The sequence below is a fragment of the Macrotis lagotis genome, chromosome 1 (genome assembly GCF_037893015.1).
Source record: "Macrotis lagotis isolate mMagLag1 chromosome 1, bilby.v1.9.chrom.fasta, whole genome shotgun sequence".
NCBI lineage: Eukaryota > Metazoa > Chordata > Mammalia > Peramelemorphia > Peramelidae > Macrotis > Macrotis lagotis.
Genome location: NC_133658.1, coordinates 401,552,073 through 401,579,675, shown reverse-complemented (window position 1 = coordinate 401,579,675; position 27,603 = coordinate 401,552,073). Strand labels below are relative to the sequence as shown.

The 27,603-nt window shown below is 36.6% G+C and overlaps 1 protein-coding gene across 2 annotated transcripts in view; it reads right to left on the bottom strand.

The window, feature by feature from the left end:
* PDE6A (phosphodiesterase 6A) overlaps window positions 1-27,603 on the bottom strand; it is a 92,099-nt gene that overhangs the window by 48,804 nt on the left and 15,692 nt on the right. The window contains exons 5-9 of one of the 2 annotated variants that reach the window (XM_074212661.1): window positions 27,331-27,405; window positions 21,757-21,821; window positions 14,928-14,994; window positions 14,627-14,674; window positions 9,197-9,346 (exon numbers count right to left, since the gene is read on the bottom strand). In XM_074212661.1, coding sequence (XP_074068762.1) covers window positions 9,197-9,346; window positions 14,627-14,674; window positions 14,928-14,994; window positions 21,757-21,821; window positions 27,331-27,405 — 405 coding nt within the window. Of the gene's footprint in view, window positions 1-9,196; window positions 9,347-14,626; window positions 14,675-14,927; window positions 15,009-21,756; window positions 21,822-27,330; window positions 27,406-27,603 lie in introns of those variants that run through there. The other variant, XM_074212660.1, reaches the window with a different exon arrangement.

Sequence of the window (27,603 nt, the reverse complement as noted above, 5' to 3'; positions counted from 1 at the left end):
TTCTTGTAGTAGAAAAAAAGGGCTGGATTTGGAGTCAGAGGATCTGGCTTCAAATCCTGACTCTCAAATGTTCTACTTATGTAATCTTGGACAAATCACTTAATATTTGGACAAAACACAATCATTTTCAGATTGATTTTCTCATCGGTAAAATAAAGAGGTTGTAAAAAAGGGCGAATATACCCCACATTAGTAATAGACAGAAAAGTCCCATGTTCACCAAACTATAATAGCACTTTTTTGTAATAGCAAAAAACTATAGATATCCATCAACTAGGGAACTGATTATCAAATTCCAATGCATAAACACAAAGGAATATTATTGCAAGGTAAGATGTAATGAATATGAAGAATACAGAGATGCATGGAAGATAAATCAACTGAAGTAAATAAGCAAGATCATGTCAACCAGTAGAATTACTCTGTTGTAGAAAAATAATAATAATAATGCTTGTTCTTCATTCTTGAATAAGACCATGACATCAGGAAGGTGACACCATGACAAGCACATGAATAGGATTTGAGTGAGGTGGGGCTGTGCTAAGTCACCAACTTCACTTTCTCCTGTGGAGTCATCTGGATCCAGTGACCAGTTAGGAATCAGGACAACTGGAGATGACTCTCGGTATGAGGCAATTAGGGTTAAGTGACTATTGAGCTCGCCTCTTCAAGAGAAAGACTGAGAGAAAAAAAGATGCTGTTCAGGTGAGAAGTTGAAAAATGACTCAATGGGACCTGAGGAGGCTCCCAGTCCAATAAATTCATTGAGAATTGGAAAGGCTCACCTGTCAATTAGGAGTGTGGATACAAATGGAGAGGCCTACAGAGATGATGAAGACTAGGTTAGTGGGAGAAATTGCTCAGCTGTATCTCTCTTGGAATACTAAGGAGGATGAAGAGTTTTAACTTTCCTCCCACTTTGTCCTTCTATTGAAATGGCAGAAATTTATTATAAACTTCCTAATAACAACTTCTAATCTAAATCATCTCTTTAGAGCTGGTTTTATCCTAGATATGAAATTATGATCAGTCATAACTTTTTTGTAACATTTTGTAACATTATATGCTTTACATTAATGTATTATTGGTGGAATTGTGAATTGATCCAGTCATTCTGAAGAGCAACTTGGAACTATAACCTAAGAGCAGTAAAACTGATTATACCCTTTGGCCCAGCAATACCAATACTAGGCCTATATCCAAAAGCAATCATAAAAAAATGGGAAAATCTCACATGTTCAAAAATATTTATAGTAGTTCTTTTTTGGTAATGGCAAAGAATTGGAAATTGAGGGTATGTCCATCAATTGGGGAACGACTAAACAAGTTATGGTATATGAATGTTATGGAGTACTATTGTTCTATAAGAAATCATAAGTAGGGGCAGCTAGGTGGCACAGTGAATACAGCACTGGCCTTGGCATCAGGAGGAGCTGAGTTCAAATATGGCCTCAGACACTTAATAATTACCTAGCTGTGTGAGCTTGGGCAAGTCACATAACCCAGATTGATATCTGACCTTGTAAAAAAAAACAACTCAAAAGAAAGAAATCATAAGTGGTCGGACTTCACAGAAGTATGGAAAGAATTACATGAACTGATGGTGAGTGAAGGGAGCAAAACCAAGAAAGCATTGTTCACATTAACAACAACATTGTGAATGATCAACTATGGTGGATGCAGCTCTTCTCAGCAGTTCAGAGATCAAGGACAACCCCAACAGACCTGCTTAGAACCATACCATCCACATCCAGAGGAAAAAAACATGAAATTTGAATGCATTCTTTGTTTACTTTTTTAAAACTTCTCTTATGTTCTTCCTTTCTAACTCATGATTTTTTCCCCTTTAGTTCAAATTCCTCTTACATAAAATGACTAATATGTAAATATGTTAAACACAAATGTATATGTACAACTTTTACCAGACTCACTGCCATGGGGATGGGGAAGAAAGGGAGGGTGGTAGAAAAATGTGTAGGTCATAAATTGTCAAAAATGTCAAAAAATTATCATAGCATTTAATTGGAAAAAAAGTTTTCAATTACCCCCCATAAAACAGTTTATATCTTTATTAGTAAAATGTTTTTGAAAAAGATAGTGAAACATAGGTACAGAAGAGACTCTTGTCTGAACCTCATGCCTAAATCTATAACAATATCTTATCTGAGCTGAGGTTCTAAGCCTACTGAGAAAAAAACTCAAAGTTTTGATTTATTAATAATTTTTATGATCTTCCCAATGGTAGAGAAAGTTGAATCACATGAATCTCATTAATCTTGGTGGCCATGAGTAAGCAGATTTTAATGGGGGAAGGACTCTCAGTAGTAGCCCGAAGTTCTCACAGGCAATGAGCTTTGGGCAGTCTTACTCCCCCATAGACATGTGAAAAACAGAGAGAAAGTGGTAATTAAGGGGAAATCCCTCAAGGACAATTAAGCAAGGAGTTGAGAAAGAGTGGTAGTACTAGAATTCCAAAAATGGAACTTACCTAAAGAATGAGCAGTTGGTTTGCCTCTGAAACTAACTACATCCAATCCCTCAACCAATTAAACTTAAGAAAAAGTACATTTGTAAATGGAAAGACAAAAAAAGAGAAAGAAAATGAATGCTAGGAACTAATAATGATCCTGAGGAAGAAATGAGAAAACATGTCTTCCATCCTCCTGTGTAGAAGGGGCTGCTGGGTGTATAGTATTTCAAGTGCTGTCAGACTTGGTTAATGTGTTTTTTTGTTTTTCTGAACTGTTTCCCATTTTCCCCTTATTACAAAGAATTGATATCTGGGAAGGAGAGAAGGATCTATTTGAACATGAAAATGATATAAAAACTAAAGATAACAATAAAAATGTCAAATATGAAAAATAAAATTACTTAATTGATGACCTCTAAGGTTCCTTCAAATACTAAATCTATGATCCTATAAAGTTACCCTACTTGTTAATGATTAGCAAGGTCTGTCACTACATTCAGAGCCATCTCCAGTTGTCTTGATCGATATCTGGCCACTGGACCCAGATGGCTCCTGTTACCCTTAATAACAAATTCCATTGGTCACCAGCTGTGCCAGTATCCTGGAGGAGGAAAATTCACATTGTTTTGTGGAGGTCTTAGTATAACTGATAAGGCACAAAGATCCTTGGTTTGGAAGGAGTCATCCTTTCTGGCATGAACTCTGGGACATACCTCCTAGGAAATGTAACTGAAACCCCCATCTAAATTTAAGTTCGATGAACAAAGTCAGAAAGTAACTTTCCAGATCCTGCCTTCTGATTGTGGAATGTGGATAGTGAAATATAGTTCCAAGACTCCATTGGGGGGGGGGTCTGGTTATCTAGTCTGCCCCCCAGGCTTGTATAATTAATGAATTCAGAGAAATATTAATAAGCTTCTATGTTAACCTAATTGTTTTGTTCTTTCTTGAGGTCAAACTCTGGACCAGACAGACTCACAGAGTTCATCAGTAAAGGTGCTATGACTAGGATTAGACTAGAGAATTGGGGTACCAGACCCTACTCTTTAATAAACTGTAATAGATGCATACTTGGAATCACAACCCATCCCAATTCCTTGTTCTAATAACCTCAAACCAATAGCTGTTACGGCTGAGTCCATGTTTCTCTAAACTCACTCTGGGAATGGAGATCCCTAGAAGATCTTTAAGGGTATCCTAAATTGGGCATGGATCTAAGATCAATATTATCAACACTGGTACAACAAAGATGACCTTAAATTATACTGTTGACCTGTTTGATCTCAAAAAAACAAACAAACAAAAAAACAAAACAACAAAAAACTAAATCTAAAAACTATAAATGTCTAATTTACAACCTATGGTTTGAAGAAATGTTCTTTTCTTCTTTCTTTTCTCTGGTAAGCTCGTCTCAGTTCTCTATCCCCTACTCTTTGCCTCACTGCCACCCTGCTGCTATTGCCCCTCCCCCTGATCCCCCTCCTCACTCCTCCTCACCACTCCCTTTACAAGTTTGGATCCTGTTCTGTCTGAGTTATCAAAGGGTAGAGTTTCAGGACATCCAGATTAATGACTAGAAAGAAACATGGATATAATTTTTTTTAATTTGGAAAGTTGTGATACGTACACAGTCAATCTATCTGAAAAAAATTGTGAAACACTAATTATATAAAATCTAAAACTTTTCAGACTGTTAGTGAAACTTCCCTAGTATTTGCAGTTTAAAATCCTTTGAAAGATGGAAATAGGGAAGGCTATGGAGATTGAATCAACTCCTTATCTGATAAATCTGAAAGGTAGAGGCAGAAAATCAACTGAGAATAAAAGGAATGTGTTACTAACAGTTGCTATAAATATGGATTTGGTTTGATTTAAGCCAAAATTTTGTCCTGAAGGAAATAAGAACAGGGTCATATGACCTTTGTCATTTGGCATTAAGACATTTATTAGTTATTTGGCCCCAAGAAAGTTTTCTCATTTTATTGTTCTGTAAGATGATAATAATGAGACCCAAATGATTACATGATTGTAAACCGCTTGGCATAAGGCAAGTGCTATATGAATGTCAATTGTTTTTATTATCTCTTTAATTAGGTATAATTGTTATATAACTTTACATGGGTTTTATATGTAAACAGACTTCAATATCAATGTTCTTGAAACAATTTTCTATTTAAGGTAATCTGAAGCACATACATCACTGTGTATAAATTAAGATTTACTGGTAATTAATGAGTTTATTTCAAGTTTTAAATATATAATGTTGTTTATGGTATTGTTATGCTCCTAAATTTTTTTAAGTTGTAAAATTCAGTTAAAAAATATATCAAAGGGTAATTTCTCTTTTATTCTATTTGTTCTTAAATTAAAATTGTAACCAGATTTCCAAATTTCTGCTAAATTAAGTTAGGCAATATATACATGAATCATGGGTAGGAAGATGAATCACAAAAACAATAAAACAATGATTTTGTGGGTTTGAATATAAAGTCCATTAGTGCAGTCTGATTCTTTTCACTTAACACAAGCAAAGTACAAGACAAGGAAGCAATATAATTCTCAGTCCAGAATCTGCCTATGAAAAAGAATCTCTAGAAGCTAAATTATTAGTAAATTCAGTATAAAGAGTCTGCATCTGAGTTGGGGAATAGAGGAAACCTATGCTAATAAAGGATGCCAGGCTCAGTTGTGCCAGTGAGATGCAGTCCTGGACAAGAAGGAACCAGCCCACACTCCTGGTGAGTATAGAAGCAGTGACCTTGGGTCACTGGTTGTGGAAATTTAAAATAGAATTGATTCTTGGTCTTGATTTCAGGTCAGAGGGGAGAACTGAAGATTATAGCCACTAGAGGGTTCTCAGGGAGTAGGATCATTTCTAGTACAATGTGCTGAGGTGCCTCAGTTGTGTGGCTTGAGGAGGGAAGAAGTGAAGAGGTTGGGCCAGGACAAAGCTCCTGAGGTCAGAGACACCATCCCCCACACCATACAGCTAGAAATGAATATAACAAAAAGCTGCTAAAAAAATTTTTTTAAATGAGTAGGCAAAGGAGAAAAAACCCAACCATAGATAGTTACTATGGGAATAGAGAAGATCAGGGTTTATCTTCAGAGGAACATGCTGGAGAATCAAATGACTACCTGCCGAAAAAGAATTCCTAGAGGAACTTAAAGAAGACTTTAAAAATAAAATCAGAGAGATTGAGGAAAAACTAAAAAATAAAATAAGAACAATCCAGAAAAACAAGAAAATTATGAAAAGAAAGTAAACCAATTGAAAAAGGAGATCCAGTATCTTAAGTAAGAAAATGATGCTTTGAAAATTAGAATAAGGCAAGGGGATGCCAGTGAATTTATGAGATCAAGAAAAAATAAAACAAAATATAAAGAATGAAAAAATAGAAGAGAAAGTGAAATACCTCAAGAAAAACCAACAGATTTGGAGAACAGATCAAGAAGAGAAAGTATAAGAATAAGTGGACTAACTGAAAGCTATAATCAAAAAAAGAAATCTTGATACAATAATACAAAAAATAATTAAATAAAATAGTCCTGAAGTGTTAGAACAAGAAGGAAAAGTAGAAATAGAAAAAAAAAAATTCATCGATCACCACTTGAAAGGAATCCAAGGAGGAAAACTGACAGGAATATCATAGCTGAATTCCGACTTCCCACCCCTTAAGGAGAAACAAGGAAAAAACAATTCAAATATAGTGGAACTACAATTAGAATTACATAACACCTAGCAGCTACTGCTTAAAAAAAATCACAGGTCTTGGAATACAATATATTGAAGAGCAAAAGAACTGGGTTGTGGCCAAAAATATCAATCGCTAAACTTAAGCACAATCCCAAAAGGGAAAAAAATGGATATTTAATGAATTGCCAGATTTCAGGATTTTGTGTCAAAAAGGCCAGAACTTAGTCGAAAATTTGACATACCAGAACCAATAGGTAAGGTAAACATCAAAGACTAATAAAAAAGAAATTCAATAAAGATGAATGGTTTACTATCTATATTTGGAAATGTAAACCACAGTTCCAATTGTTATTAGTAATTAGGCAGTTAGAAGGAAATATGGGGGGTAGAGTCAATAGGTCAGTATTCTTAAAAGTAAAATGCCAAGTATAAAAACTGGGTTCTAATTTTAGTTGGTATGTGTTTTCTATGTATATAAGCCTGACAATTGGTCAATATAAAATTTGAAATTCCCTGGTCTTAAAGTTTCCAAATTTTATTTTCTAATATTAGAAACATAAGATTTGACCTGGTTATTAGTAAAGATGTAAGATGTTTTTTTTTTTTTTTAGCAGAGAAGAAAATCTTTACCAGTGACCTGGGTTGGAGCAGATAGGTGGTGCAGTGGATAGAGCAACAGACCTGGAGTCAGGAGGACTTGAGTTCAAATCCAGCCTCAGATACTTAATAATTGCCTATCTGTGTGACCTTGAACAAGTCATTCAACCCCATTGCCTTGCAAAAAACAAACAAAAAAAAAAAGATATATAAGTGGGTAAGAGGAAAATCTGCTCTGAGACAACAAATGAACTACAGGATTGCATTGGATCTGAATTTTGCTTCTCTGTCCCTCCCTTTGTGTCTCTTATTTGTAAGATCTACTTATTAAAGGAGATTGTCTCCTTTGGTTTTGTCAAAGGGCTGCCCATCTTTCCCTTTCCCTCTCACATAGTCTTTCCTTAATAGGCCCTACATTACCTACTTACATTTCTTAGCAACCTTAGGATTGGAAGGGTTTTGTTTCAAGCTGTATCATACCCTCATACTTCATTGGTCTACAGGTGACACTATGGTATCACTTTGATGATTCAGAAAGAGAGGTGGAGAACTTCGCAAAACTCTGCCTCAGTTAAATCCAATTCTATCTCATTTAAATCTAAGTCACTCACAAGTCAAGATACCAACCCATGATGTCACTGGTTCTCTTCAAAAATGAAGGATAAATGACAACCATTCAAAATGTTCATTTCTTAATTAAGAGGAATATTTCTTTACCATATGTACCATTTATTTAGTCAATGGACATTGTTTTCAGTTCTTTGATATCATAAAAAGTGTTGCTATAAATATTTTCATGTAGATAGAACCTTTCATTTTATCAAAGACTTCTTTAGAATATATGTCTAACATTGTGGTCAAATTATATGAAAATTTTAGCAACTTTATTTGCTAATTCCAAATTGCTTTCCTGAATGGTTACACTAATTCCCAGCTCTTTGTTTCTAAAACCTTCCAATATTGACTTTTATAAATTTTTTAGCATCTTTGGCAATTTTCTGAAGGTGATATTTCAGGATTGTTTTGAATGCATTTCTTTTTAATTTTAATAATTTGGAGTATTGCTTCATGTGGTGTGAAATTTGCAATTTTTCTGAAAATTGTTTGGATCCTCTGACCACATATATATCAAGGATATAACTTTAGGACATATATATATATATATATATTATATCTATATGTATATATAAAATCTGGGAAATTTAATACAAAGATTTTTTTCCCCTTATCAACCACTTTGACATATACTATATGAGTCAATTTTTTTCCTTCAAAAGCTTTTCAATTAAGGGAAAATTTCCCCAACAATTTGAACTATTGCTATTAGAACTAGTTGGAACCTTCAGTTCTCTGATGTTATAGAGGAGATATCTGTTCTGCTACTAGATAGCCTTTAACATTTTTTCAAACCTTGCAAGTTTTTAAGTTTTCACATGGGAACAGGGAGTTTCTCAAGTACAGCCAAACTTCAAAGAGGAGAAGAAACAGTTTCTCTATGTTCTGGATTTAAAAACTGCCTTGACTTTCACCTGTCACTGTTTTGGGGTGGTGAGTGGGATGAAGTGGAAAGGGAGACTTGGAGGGAGTTAGAAGAAGAGTAAATCAGAACTATGAGCTATGTCCCTACTTGGTTATTAATAACCTTTCTTATTTAACCCATTACACAATGATCCTGAACTACCTCTGGCTGCCCAAAGCTCTATGATGTCCTCCCTTGGTGACCCCAGTACTGACCCCCTCTGAGCTCCAGGGTATCTCTGTCTACCACACAGACTAATACTCCATGTATATGTATGAATTAGTTGAGCCCTCCCAAGGGATTGCTTCTTAGTCCCATTGAATCTTTGATTGGAAAAATTGATGGTGGTGTTGAAACAGGCAGTATTAGGGAGTGGGATGGTAGGGATGGAGGACATATTTTGGGACAGGGAGCTCCCCTGAAATCAGCAAGACAGATTATTCTGGTAAAGACACCTATAGTACTTTCTTCTCTTCCTTCTCTGGCACCTTTCTCAGCTTCATTTCTGTGGGGTTTTCCTTAACTTCACTCTCAGGAAGCTTCTTCCAAATCAACAAATTTAAGGGAGTACATTATTAAGATATTCCCCAGAAAATTGAAGGGGTCATGTCTTAGACTGGTCTCCCATTCACCCATACTATTTAGGGTCATATTCAAGACCTTAGGTCTTCCTAATGCCATTAATACATTCTCTACAGCTCAAAGATCACACAAAGACTCCTATCTGCTCTGAAATCATCTCTGTTCTCTTCATTTCAGTACAATATATTCCAGTCCTCTTCTTTGCCCTCAGGTAGATAAAGGATCATTCTGCAGGGTCACAGAAGACTGCCTTCCTGAGCCTGTTTTGCTGCCATTTGCAGGAAAGGCACAGAAAGGGAGAAGAGGGAACAGGAATAGTGAAAAGACATACCTCCATGAGAGTTTCATCCATTTCATCAAAGGGTTTTCCATCTTTTCGATTGTAAAATGTAGCTACTCCAACAATTTCTTCCTTCTTATTGACTATTGGCATCGAGAGGACATTTTTAATCATCCATCCAGATTCATCCAGAGGTTCTTTCTACATATAGCAAGGAATAATGTTATGATTGTTCCCATATTTGTTTGCAAAAGTCATTAGACCAATGTCAGGAGCCATTCAGCTAACTTCAAGAATTATCCAATTACTATGAACCAGACTAAGTTGGATTTTGCTCATTTTACTCCCTGGTCAAAGTCTGTGTCCCATTCAAGAAACTGGGAAACCTCTCTACAAGCCAGATGTGAATAGTGATTTATTCCAAAGACTATCAGAGAAGTGAAAGAACAGACATCAAAACCTGAAGTAATGCCTGGCATCTAAATTTATGGAGTTAAATCAAAGAGATTCATTTTCTCATAACTTTAGAAACTTAGAGGCTGACTAGTCCAGCCATATTATTTTACAGACAGGGAAACTGAAACCAGTATCCCAGAGATTTGCTTAAGGTCATAAAGGTAGTTAGTAAAAGAAAACCCAGGTCTCAGGTCCTCTAGCTCCAAACCAAGAGTTCTTACCTGTACCAAACAATCTAGTCACATTAACTAATTCTGAAACTAGAACTCTATGTATTTATTAAAAGATTCTTCACTTTCTAGCCCTCCAGCCCTCCAAACTCTTCCCTACCCCATCTCCCACATATATACATCTCCATTCAAGCCTTCAGGATTGATTGTTTTATACAATGGTTAAGACTCTAAGCCAGGACTCACTGATCAACTATGTCAACCAGGAAAAAGAGGGGGAAAAAAGGAAAGCTCTCTTTTGATTCTTTTTAGAGTAATCAGTCCTAGCCTGATCTGTCAGTTACAATTTCAAAAGTTCTACATTTTTAATTGACATCCTTGGAATATATAAATGCTGTATTTTGTTATACATCATCATAGGCATCAAAATAGCACAGTGAATATAGTGCTAGGCCTGGAGTCAGAAAGACTCCTCTTTCTGAGTCCAAATTGGGCCTGAGACATTTACTGACTTGTGATCCTGGGCAGTTCACTTTACCCTTGTTAGTCTCAGTTTTCTCATCTATAAAGTAAGCTAGAGAAGGAAATGGCAAACTACTCCCATATTATTGCCCAGAAACCCCCCCAAAAAAGGATCATGAAGAGTCAGAAACAACTGAAAAATGACTCAATATTATACATCATCATCATCCAAAAACTTTCACTTTCTCTTCTTCATCCTCCTCATCCTCCCCTCAACCCAATGCTAAAATCTGATTAGTTTCTTTATTAATTGAAAACAAATAGAGCCTATGGTAGGTAAAGACCAAGTTTGGATGTTGTGTGATAGCCTCTCAGTATTTTTCAATTACAGAGTGCTTGGATCCTATCTGGGTGTCTCAGCTATAGTCAGTTTGCAACCTAGAGAAATGGTTGATTCTCTAAGGTCCTTCCCAACTCAAAAAGAATTGATTCTTTAAATATAATTTAATAATATGCTGCCAACATAGCAAAAACTAAATGACCTTCTGAACTTATGAGAGTAAAGGACAATATATCCATGTTATCTAGGAAATCAAGATCTACTCCCATGTCTGATCACATGGGCAAACACATGCCTACCTCTACCTGATTTATGCAGAAAACTGACTATCACTGACTACCTCAACTGTTACCATTTCTTGGACTTGAAAAGTCCATGATAACATCTTGAGTCTGAAATGTGGTAGGATAAAATTGTTGGAAAGGACATGTAACTACCTTTTGCTTTTGTCCCAATGTAGATTATTCTGGATGTACTTTTCCCTTTCACTATACTCTGGTCTGTTATCTCAAAAAAGAAGAGAAGGGGGAGTATAGAGGAGGGCTTTCTCTTTCTAGAGTTCATCCTCCTGAGAACCCCAGTCAATCAAATCATTTTGGAGACAATCCCAGTTTTTTAAACATCATTTAGGAGATGCTATGGTATGGTTCCCAACTCATCCATTCATTTTAGATAATGAATTTTTTTCCTGGCAAGGAAATGGGGTTAAGTGACTTCCCCAAGGTCACACAGCTAGGTAATTATTAGGTATCTAAGATCAAATTTGAACTCAGGGCCTCTTGACTCCAGGGCCAGTGCTCTATCCACAGCTGTCCTTCATTCAGTCATTTTAATCTAGCCTCAGTCCCTGAGATTGAGCCTGGAGTTGCTCTTTGTCCTCTAACAAGCTGACCAAAGGCATCCATTCTCTGTAAGAACTCTCTGAATTAATAAATCTAGACAAAAGTTCATCAGATTGATCAGAGAACATCTCAGATCAATTCTCCTTAAATTCACGACCCACTTGAGCATTTACTGTCCCAGAAATCAAACTAGATAACCTTCTGGGCATATTCGTCTAAAACCTTAATTCTAGATTGTTCTCTGGAGAACTGAGCAGACTCCCCAGCTCTTCTCTTTTTTGCTTTTCCCAGTGTCTTGCACCTTAAGTCCTACTAACATTCATGGTGCACAGTTCTTAGACAATCCTCAAAGTAAGTCTTTTTGTGAGAGTCCAAGCCTCTCACAGGTTGATAGATACTTAATCCCACATATAATTATATAAATTCAACAATTTTTATACAATTCTTTCAGAATTACTCCTTCTTTGCTGTTTATAAGGATCTATCCCCAAACTAAAATGTAATTAGTAAAGAAAAAATCAGATGCAATTCTCTCTCCAAAAAGGAAAATACTGTGGTGAACCATAAAAAAAGCAGTCTTGAGGTGACTGGCTTAGGTTGTTCCCATTCACAAGGGTGGGCAGCTCTGATAAAAAATAAACAGTTTTGTATGAACTATCCTCATTCACCCCATGCTATGGCAAGCAATTTATCTCCAAATACATATATATATATGAATTTTTCTATATTAATATTTCAATATTTATGTTATAATACTATATTGTACTATATTATATATATGTTTTAAATCATAGACTCTGAAGATATGGAAGTATCTGGCACTCGGGACTGATTGAAGTCAACACAAATATACTAACAACTCACATTTACACAATAATGGAACTGCATTGTATCAGGCACTTTTTGATGATAATCTCATTTGATACAACAATTTTGGAAGGTAGATGTTAATATTATCCCTGTTTTACAGATGAGGAAACTGAGGCAATAGAGGTCTCAGAGCTACTACTTAGGCCTATCCACTGTACCACCTTGCTGAACTCAGATTAATTGAATTAACTGACTTCTTGTTTCTGTTATCTGTGTCACAGAGCAAACTAAATGTTTCACATGGCAAAAGAGAGTAGGACATTCTCTAGGTCTTGGGATTCCTCTCTTATCCCTCCTTATTCTCTTCTTCCTTTATGAACTGAACTCAGAAGGCTTTGTGCCTCCAAGGATAGAGCAGCTTGGGGAACAAGGGGAGTATAGAAATCTTAGAGTAGGAAGAGTTTCCAAGGAGTACCTAATGAAACTTGGGGCACACCCTCAGAGGAATACTGGAATAGGTGATGAAACACTTTTCCCATCTCAGTAGAGACTGTGGGACTATTAGATGTGGAAATGTATAAATGCCATCCAAGGAGTCAATTAACAAGTATCTATTAAGATGACTTTGATGATTGGGTTTTGATTTAATGATATTTTCTTTGTCACATGGGAAGATCAACTGGAAGAGGGGCAGGGTTTATTGAAACATCACTAAACTTTTTAAAAATTAAAAAAAATAGAATTTAGAAATTACCATTAGTTGATTTGATTGTATTCTATATCTGTTTCTTATTATTTTCTACAGATCTTTATCTGCCAATCGAGGTCAGTTCCTATACTGTCTATATACTAACTGAAATAAAGAACTGGAAGGATAGGTACTGTGCAGACAATTTAATCCACTTTATTCTTCTTTTCAGAGAATACAATTCAATTAGGGTTTGGGTTTTTTTTTTTTTTTAGATTTTCCAAGGCAATGGGGTTAAGTGGCTTGCCCAAGGCCACACGGCTAGGAAATTACTAAGTGTCTGAGGTCGGATTTGAATCCAGGTACTCCCGACTCCAAGGCCGGTGCTCTATCCACTGTGCCACCTAGACGCCCCAAGAAGTCTTTTTTTTTAGGTTTTTGCAAGACAAACAGGATTAAGTGGCTTGCCCAAGGCCACACAGCTAGGTGTCTGAGACCAGATTTGAACCCAGGTACTCCTGACTCTAGGGCCGGTGCTTTATCCACTACGGGCCACCTAGCTGCCCCTTCAATTAGGGTTTTAAAAGTATTTAGACTTTTTAAGTAACACATTCTGCTAGGCACTGGGGAGAAAAAAACAGTCTCTACTTCCAAAAAGTTTATGATTTACAGGGAAGAAAAAGATGTGTGCAGATAAGGGAATTTTAAAATCAAGGCAGAATTAATAGTGTGGGGGTTTTTTGCTTTTTTTTTTTGGTAAAGGCAGAATATTAATAACTAGGGCATTCAGGAAAGAACTCTTATAGGAGGTGAATTTAAACTGAACTGTGGCAGAAATGAGGAGGAAGGATCATTTAGGTTTGGCCAAGGGCAAAGGTAAAGGGGCAGCTGCTAGATAGTGCCTAGAGTTAAAAAAGACTCATCTTTGTGAATTCAAATCCTTTGTCTGACATGATCCTGGGAAAATCACTTAGCTTGGTTTCCTCATCTGCAAATGAGCTGAAAAAGAAAATGGCAAATCACTTCCATATCTTTGCCAAGAAAACCTGAAACGGGTCAGGAAGAGTCAGATGTGACTAAACAACAACAAAGGGAAAGAGAGATCACATCTTTAAAACAGGCCAATTTGCAATGGGGGCAAGTCTAGGGAGGAGTTCATATGAAGTTGATCTGGAAAGATAACACTGGAGTCAAATTAAAATCGACTTTGAATACCAAAGAGAGGAGATTGCATTTTATCCTCTAGGCAATAAGTGGTCATTGATGTTTCTTGAGTAACCAGACCTGTGTTTTATTAATATTAGTTTGGCAGATATGTGAAAGATGTGGTTGAAAGGGGAATTGAAAGCCAGACTGGGGAAAGTGAATTGTCCACATAAATTATTTTATCAAGGATTTATAACCCAGGTCTCTGAATTTCCAATCCAAGGTTCTTTCCATCACACCACACAAAGGAGTCATTCAATACTATCAGATTCATAACAAATTAGAGATAGAATAATGATGACACTGATGATAATGATAATAGAAGCCTTAATAATGATAATGATAATAATAGGAACCTTAGGAAGTCTGACTTGCCAATTCCCTTCATTCCCCAACTCTGTTAACATAACTTCTCAATAGTGTTGTCTTCTCTCAAATATCTTTCTAACTTTTCTTTTGGGAAAAACATCATTACATAGTTTTCTAGAGAAGAGAAAAGTGGCATACCTGGAAATCGAAAAAGTCTTCTGAAGCAGCATTCATGATATTACAAATCTGTAAACCACAAAGGGAAACAAAATGAATCTGAATGACCCCAGGGAGAGGATCCACAAGGTGAGGGGGACAACATCCTCTCTACTTCCTATCCTCCTCTCCCCAGTTCCCACTTCCAGTCTCAGAGAAACTAAGGCAATATTGTCACACTTGAAGGAGGGAAGAGTTTCTCACTTTCCCATCATTTTCCCCACTCTGATCCTAAATCAGTCTTTTCAGAGAGCAGTGTCCCTCATCTCAGTCCCATACTCACCAGGCCATTCTGAGCAACATAGGTTGGCAGACCACTAACCAAAGCCCAGTGGTCAGGAGCAGGATTCCTGTAAAAGAGAAAATAGACTTGGGCCTCTTTTTTGATTAAAAAAAAACTCTAGTACATTACTTTTCCTTTCTCTTTTACTCTTTGTTTTCCTCAGTTGATAATACCACTATTCTCTTAACTAGAAGTGGCTGTTTTCCAACTGATTTTTTTTTGGCAGCTCATTATCTTGAATGCTACAGACTTCCTCTTAAATATCTCAGTAATGTGATATTGAAACAGTTGTGTGTGATAACCACATGCACACTAAATCATTTTTTTAAATATCTTGTGCAGCTTATCCATGTTTGTCTTGGCAGTGGTTTTAACTACAACCAGGTATAGTTGCAGCCCTTGGTCAGGCCTAGCAATTTGGCCCAGATTCTAAGTCTCCCATGTTTATTTAGTGAAGGAGTTAATACTACTGCTACTGAAAGACAGCATGGTGTAATGAGTAGAGAGTCAATTAGGAGTCAAGAAGATTTGGGTTCAAGTCTTACCCCAGATATGCACTGGATAAATGATGCTTAACTTACAGTCTCCCAGACAATCTTGTAAGAGGCAGAGAAGGTACTAACCTGCTTTGATTGAGGAAGTTCCTCATAAAAGCTTCCCAAGTAGATGAAATCACACACATATTAGTGAGTGTGTACATATCATATATTATATATAAGACATGATATACATATATAGAGACATACATACACATACTTAGAGACAGAGACAGAGAGACAGAGACAGAGAGAATATATGGAAGTCTTACTTTAGGCTATGGTGATTCAAGGGTTTTGTGGTGTGATGATGAATTCTCTAACTGGCCCTGAGTTAGAACTGAGTGGATTTAATTTTTTTTTAAAAAATAGCAACTTGTCCTTAACTCATCATCTTCTTTTAAGGTTTCAAAGCTTGAGAACTACTGAGACCTAAATTCAGAAGATGAAGTGGAGGCAATGGCAAATGCTTTATCTTTGACACAGTTACATTGATTGGTGATTGTTATTGTCTTCTGTAATCATATGAATGATGGTATGACTTGCACATTATGTTGATTATAGTGTGGGTAATGTTGTGCAAAAAACATCCTTCTCATTGCCTCTTCTGGAACTGAATTCACTCTTTGGCTTGATTGAATAGGAAACAGGACTTCCTTAGGATGGTCTGAATACAGTGGGAGGCCTTTGCCTTTTGGATGTGGGTCTTTCCCATGTCACTGAGACACCATGACATAATTCAAATAGTCATACACAGCTGTTTACATATGCCCAACCTAAGCAAGCCTATGCATGGATTAAGATAACTTTTTTCTTTTCCATTTGCAACCTGGCATGTTTCAGAAAAACATGACTCCAAGGAGGTTGGTGAGCCAGTGGTTATAGTGGTCACCTGAATGGTCAGTTGTGGTTAGGGTCACTCAAGCAACAACAGTGGCTGATTGATAGCAAGTGAAAATCCAGGAGAGAGAGACCAACAGAAAGAAGATCATGTTTGGCTAGTTGATTGAATAATATCCAACACTAAGGTGAACTATATAAATGCCCAAATTGCAATATTGCACAATTGTTTTTATGTTCTGATGAGGCTAAAATATTGGTCTCACAACAGATATAAGTTAAGGTATTGAATCTTGTTTTAACCATTCTATTAATGCATATTCCAATTCTCTTATGTTTAACATAGTTTTTGGTGCAAGAATAAAAATAAGTTTCTCTTTATCTGACTCATATGATACATTAAGTACCTTTCTTAATCTCTCCTCTTTTGGGGAAATTCTAGACTATAGCCAAAACCAGAATTGAACTTAGAATAGCCAGAGGAGGGGTAAGAAGTCAATTGATATGAGAATGGATCGTATACCAGAGTACTGGACTCCATGGCAAAGCTTCAAAACAAGGAGAGAAGTATATCCCACTGAGCAGTAACAGTTACCTCTAAACACTAGTTTACATATACAGGGTGTTCCAAAAGTCTTAGTGCAGTTGTATGATTATAAGTGTGTGTATGCACATGTAAACATACATGCCTTAGATAAAAAGGTACTTTGGAACTAACCTATACCAGTCCTTTAATTTTACAAGGGAGAAACTGAACACAGCAAGCTAACAACAAAGCAGTTAAAACATATGCACGACGCAATGTACATAATCAAATGTGTTCAACACATGTGTACTCATACATACATGTATATTTATAAATATTTATAAATATATTTTTGCATGTGTGTGTGTGTATGTGTGTGTGTGTGTGTGTGTGTGTGTGGAGATGGAAAGAGAGAGACAAACATACACAGAACCTTCCTTCAAACCCTTTTTAGAAAAAAATGATGTCTATCCATGCTTCCCCTATCTTGTATTTGTGAAGTTGAAATTTTTATATCCAAATGAGAAGTTCTATATTTATCCTTGCTGAATTTCATCTTGTTAGATTTGACCCAAACTCCAACCTAATGGAATTAAACTCAAATAGAAACAGGGTCCATTAAACCATATACCAGGAACCCTGAAGCTTGCACATTGCCTTAGAAACCCACAAAATACTATTTTCTATATTCTATTATATTTTTATATGTCTTGTGAAACATTTTTCACCTACATTTCAATCTGGTTCAGGTTGCACCCCTCTGCAATGGGCCATGTGACCTGCTGCCACCTACTCAATGCCTATCTATACTCCAGTCTGTCAGGATTCTTTGGTATTCTGATTTTATCACCTAGTGTGTTAAGCTATCCATTCTAACTTTCTGTCATATGTAAATTTGATGAACATACCATCCAAGAAATGGATCTATACAAATCATTGGTAAAAAAAAGTGGAGCAGTATTGTTTCAAGTTCAGATCCTTGGGCCACTGCACTAGAAATACCCCTTGTCATGTTGCTGAGTATAACCATCCGACCAGTTCTGAATCCTCAATGGCTGCCTCACCCACCTGTATATTTTCTCTATAAGCATAAATATGATATTTTATCAAAAAGTTTATTAAGATCTAGGTAAGTTCTATCCATAAGATTTTCCTTACCTACTAGTTTAATACTTCTGTTCACAAAAAAAAAGGTGGGCAGAAATGAGATCAATTTGATGTGATGTATTTATTCCTAATGAAGTTACTCTACCTCTTTGGAATCATTGTTTCCCTTAAACATGTTTGATGATCTTCTCTATAATGACTTATTCTAGAATTTTTCCAACTCTGAAAATTATTCCCTGGTCAATAGTTTAGAGTGTGTTCTATTCCATTTTCTGAAAAATTTAAGTAATTGTCCTTCAATCTTGACACATCCCTACTTTCTCCCATAATCTTTAAAATGTCACTGTAAAGAATTCAGAGGGAAAATTTTTTTTTCTAATTCTTTTAGAATCCAGGGCTAAAGGACTGTTGGTATAGAATTGCTTAAACCCTCAGATTTGGTTGATTGTTGGTTCATTTTCTTGAACTGATTTTTTTTTTCTCTATAATGTTTTATTTTATTTTATTTTTTTGGCAAGGCAATGGGGTTAAGTGACTTGTCCAAGGTCACATAATAAGTATTAAGTGTCTGAGGTTAAATTTGAACTTGGGTCCTCCTGACTCTAGGTCTATCCAGTGTGTCACCTAACTGTCCCTAATGTTCTTTGTTCTAAGGGTTCGTTCTCTGATTAGAAGAGTGGATTTAGAAAAGAAGGTGCTATAAAAAGGTCTATCAATAAATATTTTTTAAAAACTTTCTATTTATGGTAATGGGGTTAAGTGATTTACCAAAAGTCACACAGCTAGGCAATTATTAAGTGTCTGAGGTCAAATTTGAACTCAGGTCCTCCTGACTCCAGGGCTAGTGCTCTATCCAACCGGACCATCTCTTGCCCCCATCAATAAATATTTTAAAACAAACTAAAAACAATGCTGCCTCCAATGTGTTATTTTACCAGTGATCCAATGGGCTTGACAATGCATATGGAGAATCCCCTTGGGTATCAGTTCTGGAGATGAGGCCTACCCTATGGGGTCCGTCCCTAAGGAAAGTCACAAACTTCTGAAAATTCTTTCTCCTGATGTGTCAAATAACTACTTTCATTTCTAGAACTTTTTTTTCAAAATGCTTTTAATATTAATCTTTCTAATCAATTCTCGAGTCCCTTAGGTGAGGAGAGTAAGGCAAGGTTTCCGTACCTTTCCTGTTATAAAAATTGATTGGAATGATTGATATGAAAGAATTTTAGATAAAAAAGAGATCTGGATATGCAAGTAATTATTATTATTATCCAGTTTGATTAGATTCAATTTCAGAGTCATAGAACCTTAGCATTGGAAGATCCTTTGGAGATAACTGAGTCCAACCTTTTAATTTTACAGAAGAAGACGAATGAGGCCTTATGTCACAGAGCAAGCTAATGACAAGGCAGTTATTAAAATCATTTCTTTACTTTTGGATCCTGCCCTCAGTGTGGTATAAAGGTGTGGTCTGGAGTGAAACAGAGAGAGAGCAGAGACAGGATACCTTCTCTTTCTGGAGGGAGGAAAATTAGGGTAATGGCCACAGGTTGGTGTTAGGATGCTGGTACCAACCTATCAGGCTTGGGGGGCAATCAGTAAGGGAAGGGAGAGACCCTGCCTGTGGACTCATAACCTTGAGAAGCATGGAGAAACTGGTTTGGGTAATGATAGATGAGGTCCCTTATGGACTAGGCTTAGATAATGTATGAACTTTGAAAGCAATCATAGCACCTGTGCTCATAGAGATACTTCCCTTCCTCATTTTGCACTTTGTTGTAGTTCAGTTAGCACAACTGTGTCTGGTTCTTCATGACCCCCATTAGGGGTTTTCTTGGCAAAGATATTAGAGTGGTTGCCATTCCCTTCTCCAGTTAATTTTGCAGTTGAGTAAACTGGGGCAAACATTTGCCCAGGCTCACACAGCTAATAAGGGTCTAAGGGCACATTTGAACTTAGCTCTTCCTGACTTCAGGTCTAGTACTTGATTCACTTAGCTGTTCCCTCATTCTGTACACTTGACTTCTATTTGTTCAGACTAAGATAGTAATAATACTTTTAACTGCCATGTCAAACTGCTGACTCATTTTGAGTCTTTGCTACTAAACTTCCTGAGTCTTTTTTTTACATGAAATGTTTTCTAGCCATACCTTTCCTATCCTGTACTTCTATAATTGATTTTTAAAATATTTATTTTTGAACATTTTTATATTTAATTCCAAATCAACGGCAACAACAACAATTTTTAAAGCCCAAAGACATGGACAAGAGCAATATAGGACAGATTGACATGATTGGGCTGCTTATAAGCAGCATCATAAAAGAAAAATATTGAAATATAAGATTTTATATTTAACTCTATTCAATTCTATTTATTAGTTTGACTGAACCCATCAGTTGTGATCTTATTTGGATCAAGATTATACCATCCAATCTATCTATATGTATATATATATATATATATATATATATATATATATATATATTAGTTTTGTGGGGCAATGGATATAAAGTGACTTGCCCAAGGCCACATAGCTAGCATCAAGTATCTGAGGTTGAATTTGAACTCAGTTCCTCCTGACTGTAGGGCTTGTGCTCTGTTGTTCCTGTTTTCAAATTTATTAACAGATCTTCCCTGCTTTGCATATTTTGAAAACTGGTGAGCTTTCTATTTATGTCTTTAAACTCTCCAATGATTTAAAATATTGGGTTGGTCCTTTCCCTAGTCTCAGTTTTTCTACATGTAAAATGAAGGAAGTTAATATAGGTGATGTCCTTTCAGTTGAAAGCCTCTGCCAGGTTTAAATAATTAATGTTAGTCAAATAATTAAAGTGCTTTAAAGTTATAATAATAATAATAATAATAAATAATAATAATAAATAATATTTGTAGAGTTCCTTAAGCTATTCAAGAAAGACTGTAAAGTAGCTAGCTGGTGAATGGAACACTGAGCCTGCAGTAAGGAAGATTTGAATTCAAATCTGGCCTCAGTCACTTACTAGCTATATGACAATGCACAAGTCCCTTTAACCTCTGTTTGCCTTAGTTTCCCCAACTGCAAGATGGAAATGATTACAATAATACCTACCCTCCCAGAGTTGATGTGAAGATCAAATGAAATAGTAGTTGTAAAGGGCTTAGCATATAGAAGGTGCTATACAAACACTAGAAAGCTAGGTAGTAGTGGTGGAAGTGGTAGCCACAGTAATAGACTGTGTGACCATGACAGACCTTTCAGCCTCAGTGGCAGTCAGTGGTCCAACTCTCAAAGACTATATATTAAGACGAGGATCCCTATGCCACTGAAATCAATGTTCTGAACCCCAACATCCTCCTGCTTATAGCCTCTCTCACCCTTAATCAAGTAAAAAAAACACAAAAATTTTACCCAATCATTAAAACAATCTTGTGAGGTAAATAGTATTAAAGATACTATTGCCCTTGTTTTATGAGTCAGGAAACTGAGACTAGGAGAAAAGTGATTTGCCTATGGTCACATAATAAGTATTGGAAGTCAGATTTGAATCTCTGTCTTCCTGATATCTAGACCAGAATTTTATATTCAGAGTTTTTGGGGTGTGTGGGGTGTGTATTTCAGCATAATTCTCTGTAATATTATGTTTTCATAGGCTACATCAGACTGCCATGACACCAAAAGACGAAGAAGTCTTTCAATGTATATAATGTGTCTTGCTTAATCCGTCCACTCCTTTTTCTTCCTTCCATTAATGTGGATTATATATGGCAGCATTTGTAGTCTACCTCTCTGACACTGGAGAGATCCCTCTTATGGCTCATGTGCTTTCATTGGAAACTTACGGTATTACTTTAATGTCCTCTTTCCCATGAAGGATATAGTCAATGACTTTATAAAAGTTGATTTCCTGGGCAAAGGAAAGAAAAATGTACATCAGCAGTTGTGAGCTCAAACATTGCTTTTAAACAGACTGGAACTATTAGCTGTTTGTAGAATAAGTTTGATCTTTATTATTTAATGTGTACTTTCCAAAAAAAGACATGATTAAATCCAGACATAGCAGAATATTTATTAACTGTGGAATATGGATCTACCACCCAGCTCAGCAGCAAGTAAATAGAAGACATGATAGGTGTCAAAGGATCAGACTAAAAGTATAGAAGGTATACTCACTTTTGTGATGAGTTGGGAAGGTAAAGGAAATAAAAAAAATAGCTTATATTTATAGTTTATTTACTGTGTGCTTTGTACAAAGCATGTAAAATTGTCTGATCTTCACAATAGTTCTGGGAGATAGGATTTATAATTTTCTCCATTTTATAAATGAGGAAACTGGGGCAAACAGTTTAGGTGATTCACCTAGGATTACATAGTGAGTAGGTGTCTGAGGTTAGATTTGACCTCAAGCATTCCTGACTCCAAGAAAAGACTGAAAATTATTTTAATGACTAGAGAAAGAGGTTTTAAATTTTCTTGTTTAGGAACTGAAGGAAAAAAGTCACCCATTGTCCATACCCAAGTTCAAACTCTTTATAGAAATCTTGAAATGGCATCCCAAATACAACATGTCTAAAATTGAGCTCATTACCTTTTCCCCTCAAAAGGTACCTGCTTATGAACTTCCCAATAACTATCAAGGGTACAACCATGCTCCAACTCACTGAGGCTTGTAACCTCAATGTCTTTCTCCACTCTTCGTTCTCACTCACCCTACATCTGCTGCCAAATTCTGTCATTTCTACCTTTTTCATCTCTAGTTTAAGTGCCTTCTTTCTGCTCATAGAGTCATAATCCTAGTTCAAGTCCTTATCTCCTCTTGCTGGGATTTTAGCTGTAGTCTTCTAACTTGTTACCCTGCTTCAAGTCTCTTTTCATTCCATTTCATCCTCTACCCAGTTGCTAAGATAATTCTTCTAAAGCATAGATATGACCATGTAATCTTCCCCACCCTCCTCAAAAAGTACAAGATTTATATACATACATACATACATATATATATATATATATGTATATATATATATATATATATATATATATAGCTGGAAAGGGTTTTGTGTTTAGCTAGTCCACTCCCACTCCCACGACAGATTTTACAGATGAAGAAACAAAGATTAAGTAACTTGCCCAGTGTCACCTAGGTTTGGTTATGTGTTTTTTTGTTTTTTTCAAGGAAATGGGGTTAAGTGACTTGCCCAAGGTCACACAGCTAGGTAATTATTAAGTATCTGAGGTCAAATTAGAACTCAGGTCCTCCTCACTCCAGGGTAGGTACTCTGTTCATTGTGCCACCCAGCTGCCCCTCAGTGTCATCTAGGTAATAAGTATCAGAGGTGAGATTTGAACCTAGGTCCTTTGATGTGCATTGGCAGTTATTTAGAAATTTATTCAATGATTGGAAGAAAGTTTAACTATGAAAGTCTTAGCTACTCTGATCAAAAAGATGATTCAAGACAACCCCAAAGGATGCATGGTGAAAAATGTTATCCACTGCCAGGGAAAGAAGTGATTGAAGTATATATTTTTAACTTTATTTTTTTTGTTTTTTGCAAGTGTGGGTATTTTCTTTTGCAGCATGGCTCCTATGGAAACATGTTTCATATGACTTCACACATAATTGATATCATATTGCTTATCTTCTCAAGAGGTAGGGAAGGGTAAAAGGGAAAGGAAAGGATTTAGAACTCAAAATTTTTAAAAATGAATTTTAAAATTTTATTTTACTGTCCTAATCTAAAATTACTCACACAGCTTGTGGGAAGCTATTTCTTAGGACTATAACCTATGAAAGCTATGTTGTTAATTCTTTTCCAGTGACAAAAACACCATTTATGAATAACTTTTAGAGTAGACATGCTCTGAAGGTATGAAAGATTTAATGCTCTTAAGGGGTATCACATTGTTCTGAACACAAAATATAAGCTGCATTAATCAGAGGGAGGGGAAAGACAACTTTGTGAACCACTGGTTAATTTTTAGGAAACTTCCAAGTGAGTGAACTCCATTTGTCTTTCATGAGAATTTCTTTAATAAAACCAGTTGAGTATTCAAAAAAAATTTATTTTAAGAAAGAAATTTGTTGGGGCGGCTAGGTGGCATAGTGGATAAAGCACCGGCCCTGGAGTCAGGAGTACCTGAGTTCAATACCGGTCTCAGACACTTAATAATTACCTAGCTGTGTGGCCTTAGGCAAGCCACTTAACCCCATTTTCCTTACAAAAAATCTAAAAAAAAAGAGAAAGAAAGAAATTTGTTGAATGAATGAATATTTGGAAGTCCATGGTGTGTGGAGACCCACCTTGGTTATCCTTGGTGGTTAGTTAGTCACACCATTTTCCAGCTATGATAGAATATTCATTCCCTAGCATTCACTCACTAGTCTGACTTGACCTTCAGGGGGTACCAATGAAGACATTTAAGCAATAGACTGTCCCTACTCTCAGAGACTCAAGCCCTTTGCAGAAATTCTGGCAAAAACTTTCTTAACTGGTCTTGGAATCTGTCAATGTTTGAGTCAACAGAAGTTACTTTCAAAGAAGACAAGGAGAGCAGTGTGCCAAAGGTAAATATTACTCTTGGTCAGGGACTTAGCAGCCTCATAGACTACTATTAAACCAAGGTTCCACCCAAATCAGACATAGAAATGACTTGGAATTTTCAGGTCAGGACTGAGTAGTCAATTAACACTCCTGTTAACTGTCAAAAGAGACTGATGTACAATAAAAGAGTCTCTATTAGACAAATGCAGCTCATGACAAACTCCCTTATAGAGGGATATTCTCTTAAAAATAAAGTGTGTCTGGTGGGCATATATTAGGAATAGGGAGAAAAGAAGGAATGGCTATAATTGCTATTTAGGATCTCTCTAACAATTCAATTCAATTCAACAAACATTAAGAGCTTGCACTCAAGGAGCTTATAATCTTAGTGAGGATATACAATATCTCACAAATGCTTGTAAAGTACATTAGATGATCAGAACAAAGCATATTGAGAGATTCAAGCAGGAAAAGAGTATCTTTAGCTTGGGGTTGAGGGAGAGAATTCAGAGAGAGATGGCTAGTTACAACAGATTTGAGAGGACCATTTTTTATTTTAAGCTTAGGAAACAGAGTAGTGCAAAAAAAACCACAGGTCCTGGAGGAGGAAACCCAGCTCTCTCACTCTAGAGGGGGAAGACCTTAGGTAAGTCACTACCCTGCTCTGTTTCAGTTCCTTTCTCAGTAAATGAAGGAGTTGGATTATATGATTTTTCAGGGACCTCCCAAACTCTAAATTCTATAATCCTGAATAAGGAAAAGAGATTGGGAAGCAAAAGAAATTGGGGTTGGGGGTGGGGTGAGAGGGTGGGTATAAAGGAAAGAAAAGGAGGTAGATATAAAAGGTCAGTTTGAGAACTGGGCCAGCTAAGAATATTTGCCACTACTGACCAGGAGGAAGCAATCTTACTTCTCCTTGTGAGCAAGACAAAGACTCCTAGTGTGTTTGACTGGGAGGGATCTTAGAGAACATTTAGTTCAGTCCTGTGTGTACACACACACACACACACACACACACACACAACCCCTCAATCCTCACTATTTCCTTCGTCACCTTGTCTTGATAACTCTCTGAAACTCAGAGCTGACACTGTGGCTCCTTGACCCTAAACCAATCTCTAACTTTGCCCCTGGACAGATGCTGTGATTAAACTCCCTCTCCCAATGCAGTTAGCAACTCTTCTGCACTTTATTATTTGAGAGATTTTCCTGGAGCTCTGAGAGGTGAGGCGTTTGCCTAGGGATCACTACCCTACATATCAGAGGAATATTTGAAGCCCTGCTTGTCTTGATTCCTAAGCAGATCCTTTGTTCGTGCTCTAGTCCTCAGTGGGAAAGAGGGTAATAATAAATTGCTTACCTCACAGAGATGTTGTTAGGAAAGGATTTTGTAAACCTTAAAATACTTCAGTGCCTGATCCTATTTCATAGATGATGAAACAGAGCACAGATGGGGATAGAGATTTATCCAAGGATTCACGGCTTCAATTTCTGGCTCCTGATGTCCCAGATTTTGTTTTTTCCATTATATTGACCTAACTAAGACATTTACAAGGTATGGATTCCTTCCCAATTAATCTTAAAAAAAAGAGCTGGTAAAGAGAGGGCATGTGGGAAGATGAAAGCTATAGATATCTCATTTAAAGCACTCTTCTGAAATTGGAGGTAATGGTTCATGTCTCTTTTCCATTTCTTACTTAACCAATGGGACCATGGGCAAGTCACTTGACCCCCTTTGGGGCTCAGTGCTCCTCAGTTTTGAAAGTAAAAAGTTTGCATATGGTGGTTTTCGAAGTCCTGCCAGCTCTAGTTATAATCTCTGTAATCTAACCAATTTAACCTCCATCAACACTCAGATAAGATTTGAAACCCAAGCTAGAGGTCAACTGCTGACTCAGGCCGTTGCTCTGTGTGGCTCTGTTGTGCCAGGGCACACAAGCTGATCATGAAATATGTATATCAATAGAATAAGGGGCCAAAAACCAAGAAATTTTTTAAGATAACTGAATTAGAAAGAGACTTGAGTTGCAGTCAGAGCTTTACCTTACTCATTGTGTGACTTGAGCAAATCATTTAATTCCCCTTAGTTTCAGTTTCTACATTTGTAAAATGGAGATAATAACATTCCCTATTCCAGGGAGGTGACTCTTTCTCCACCAGACCTTATATTCAGGTCCTTCTCTCTGCTCACACACCATGCTCACTCTCATCTCAGCTATTGCAATAGCCTTCTCATAAGGCTCTTGGCTGCCATTTCTTCCCCTCTCCAGTCCAATACCCTCCCACTGTTGTTGACTGATATTCAACAATAGATACTCTCTTGAATCTAGGAACTCTACTGGGTCCCTCTTGTCTCTGGAATAAAATATAAGCTCTATTGTTTGACCCTTATCCCTTTTCACAACCTGCCTCCAGCCTATCCCTCTAGACTTACTGCATGTTACTTTCCTTCCTAAACTCTGCATTCTAGACAACCTGACCTATCTCTGCCTTTGCACAAGTTGTTTTCAAGTCTGGAACACATCCCTTCCTCACCTTCATCTCTTTATCCCTATTTTCTTTTAAAGCTCAAAGAAAATAACACCTCCTACTTGATATTATTAGTTGCTCAATACTTTGCATTTATTTTCATATATACTTCTATACATACATGTCATCTCCCTAGATAGAATGCAAGCTCTGAAAGGGCAGGGACTGTTGTATTAAATCTTTGTAGTCCCAGATCTTGCTGATCACATGCCATATAATAGGTTCCTTATAAAGGCTTGCTAAAGGAATGAGGGTGCATTGAGATATCACGTGTAGAGTATTAGGAAAGGCTATATGAATGTGAGCCTCTTTCTGAGGACAAAGGACAGTTTGAAATTTGTAGTGTCTTACCCTTCCATCTGGTGTCCTAGGTCCTGAATAAGGTGGGGCCTCTCCCATCAACACTGGCCACACATCAAAAAATTCCTAGAAATAAAAAATGTAATCACAATGCATTAAGAGAGACTTAAAAACATACCAGAGACGAAAAGGAAGCTATGGGAGAAGAGGTATTTGGAGGCTTATTTTATGTCTGAAGTTTATTTCCCATTTTAAGCTATACATTTTTCTAAAGAGCTAGGACTGTGTTTTATTTGTAGATTCAGAATTGGAAGAGATCTTATA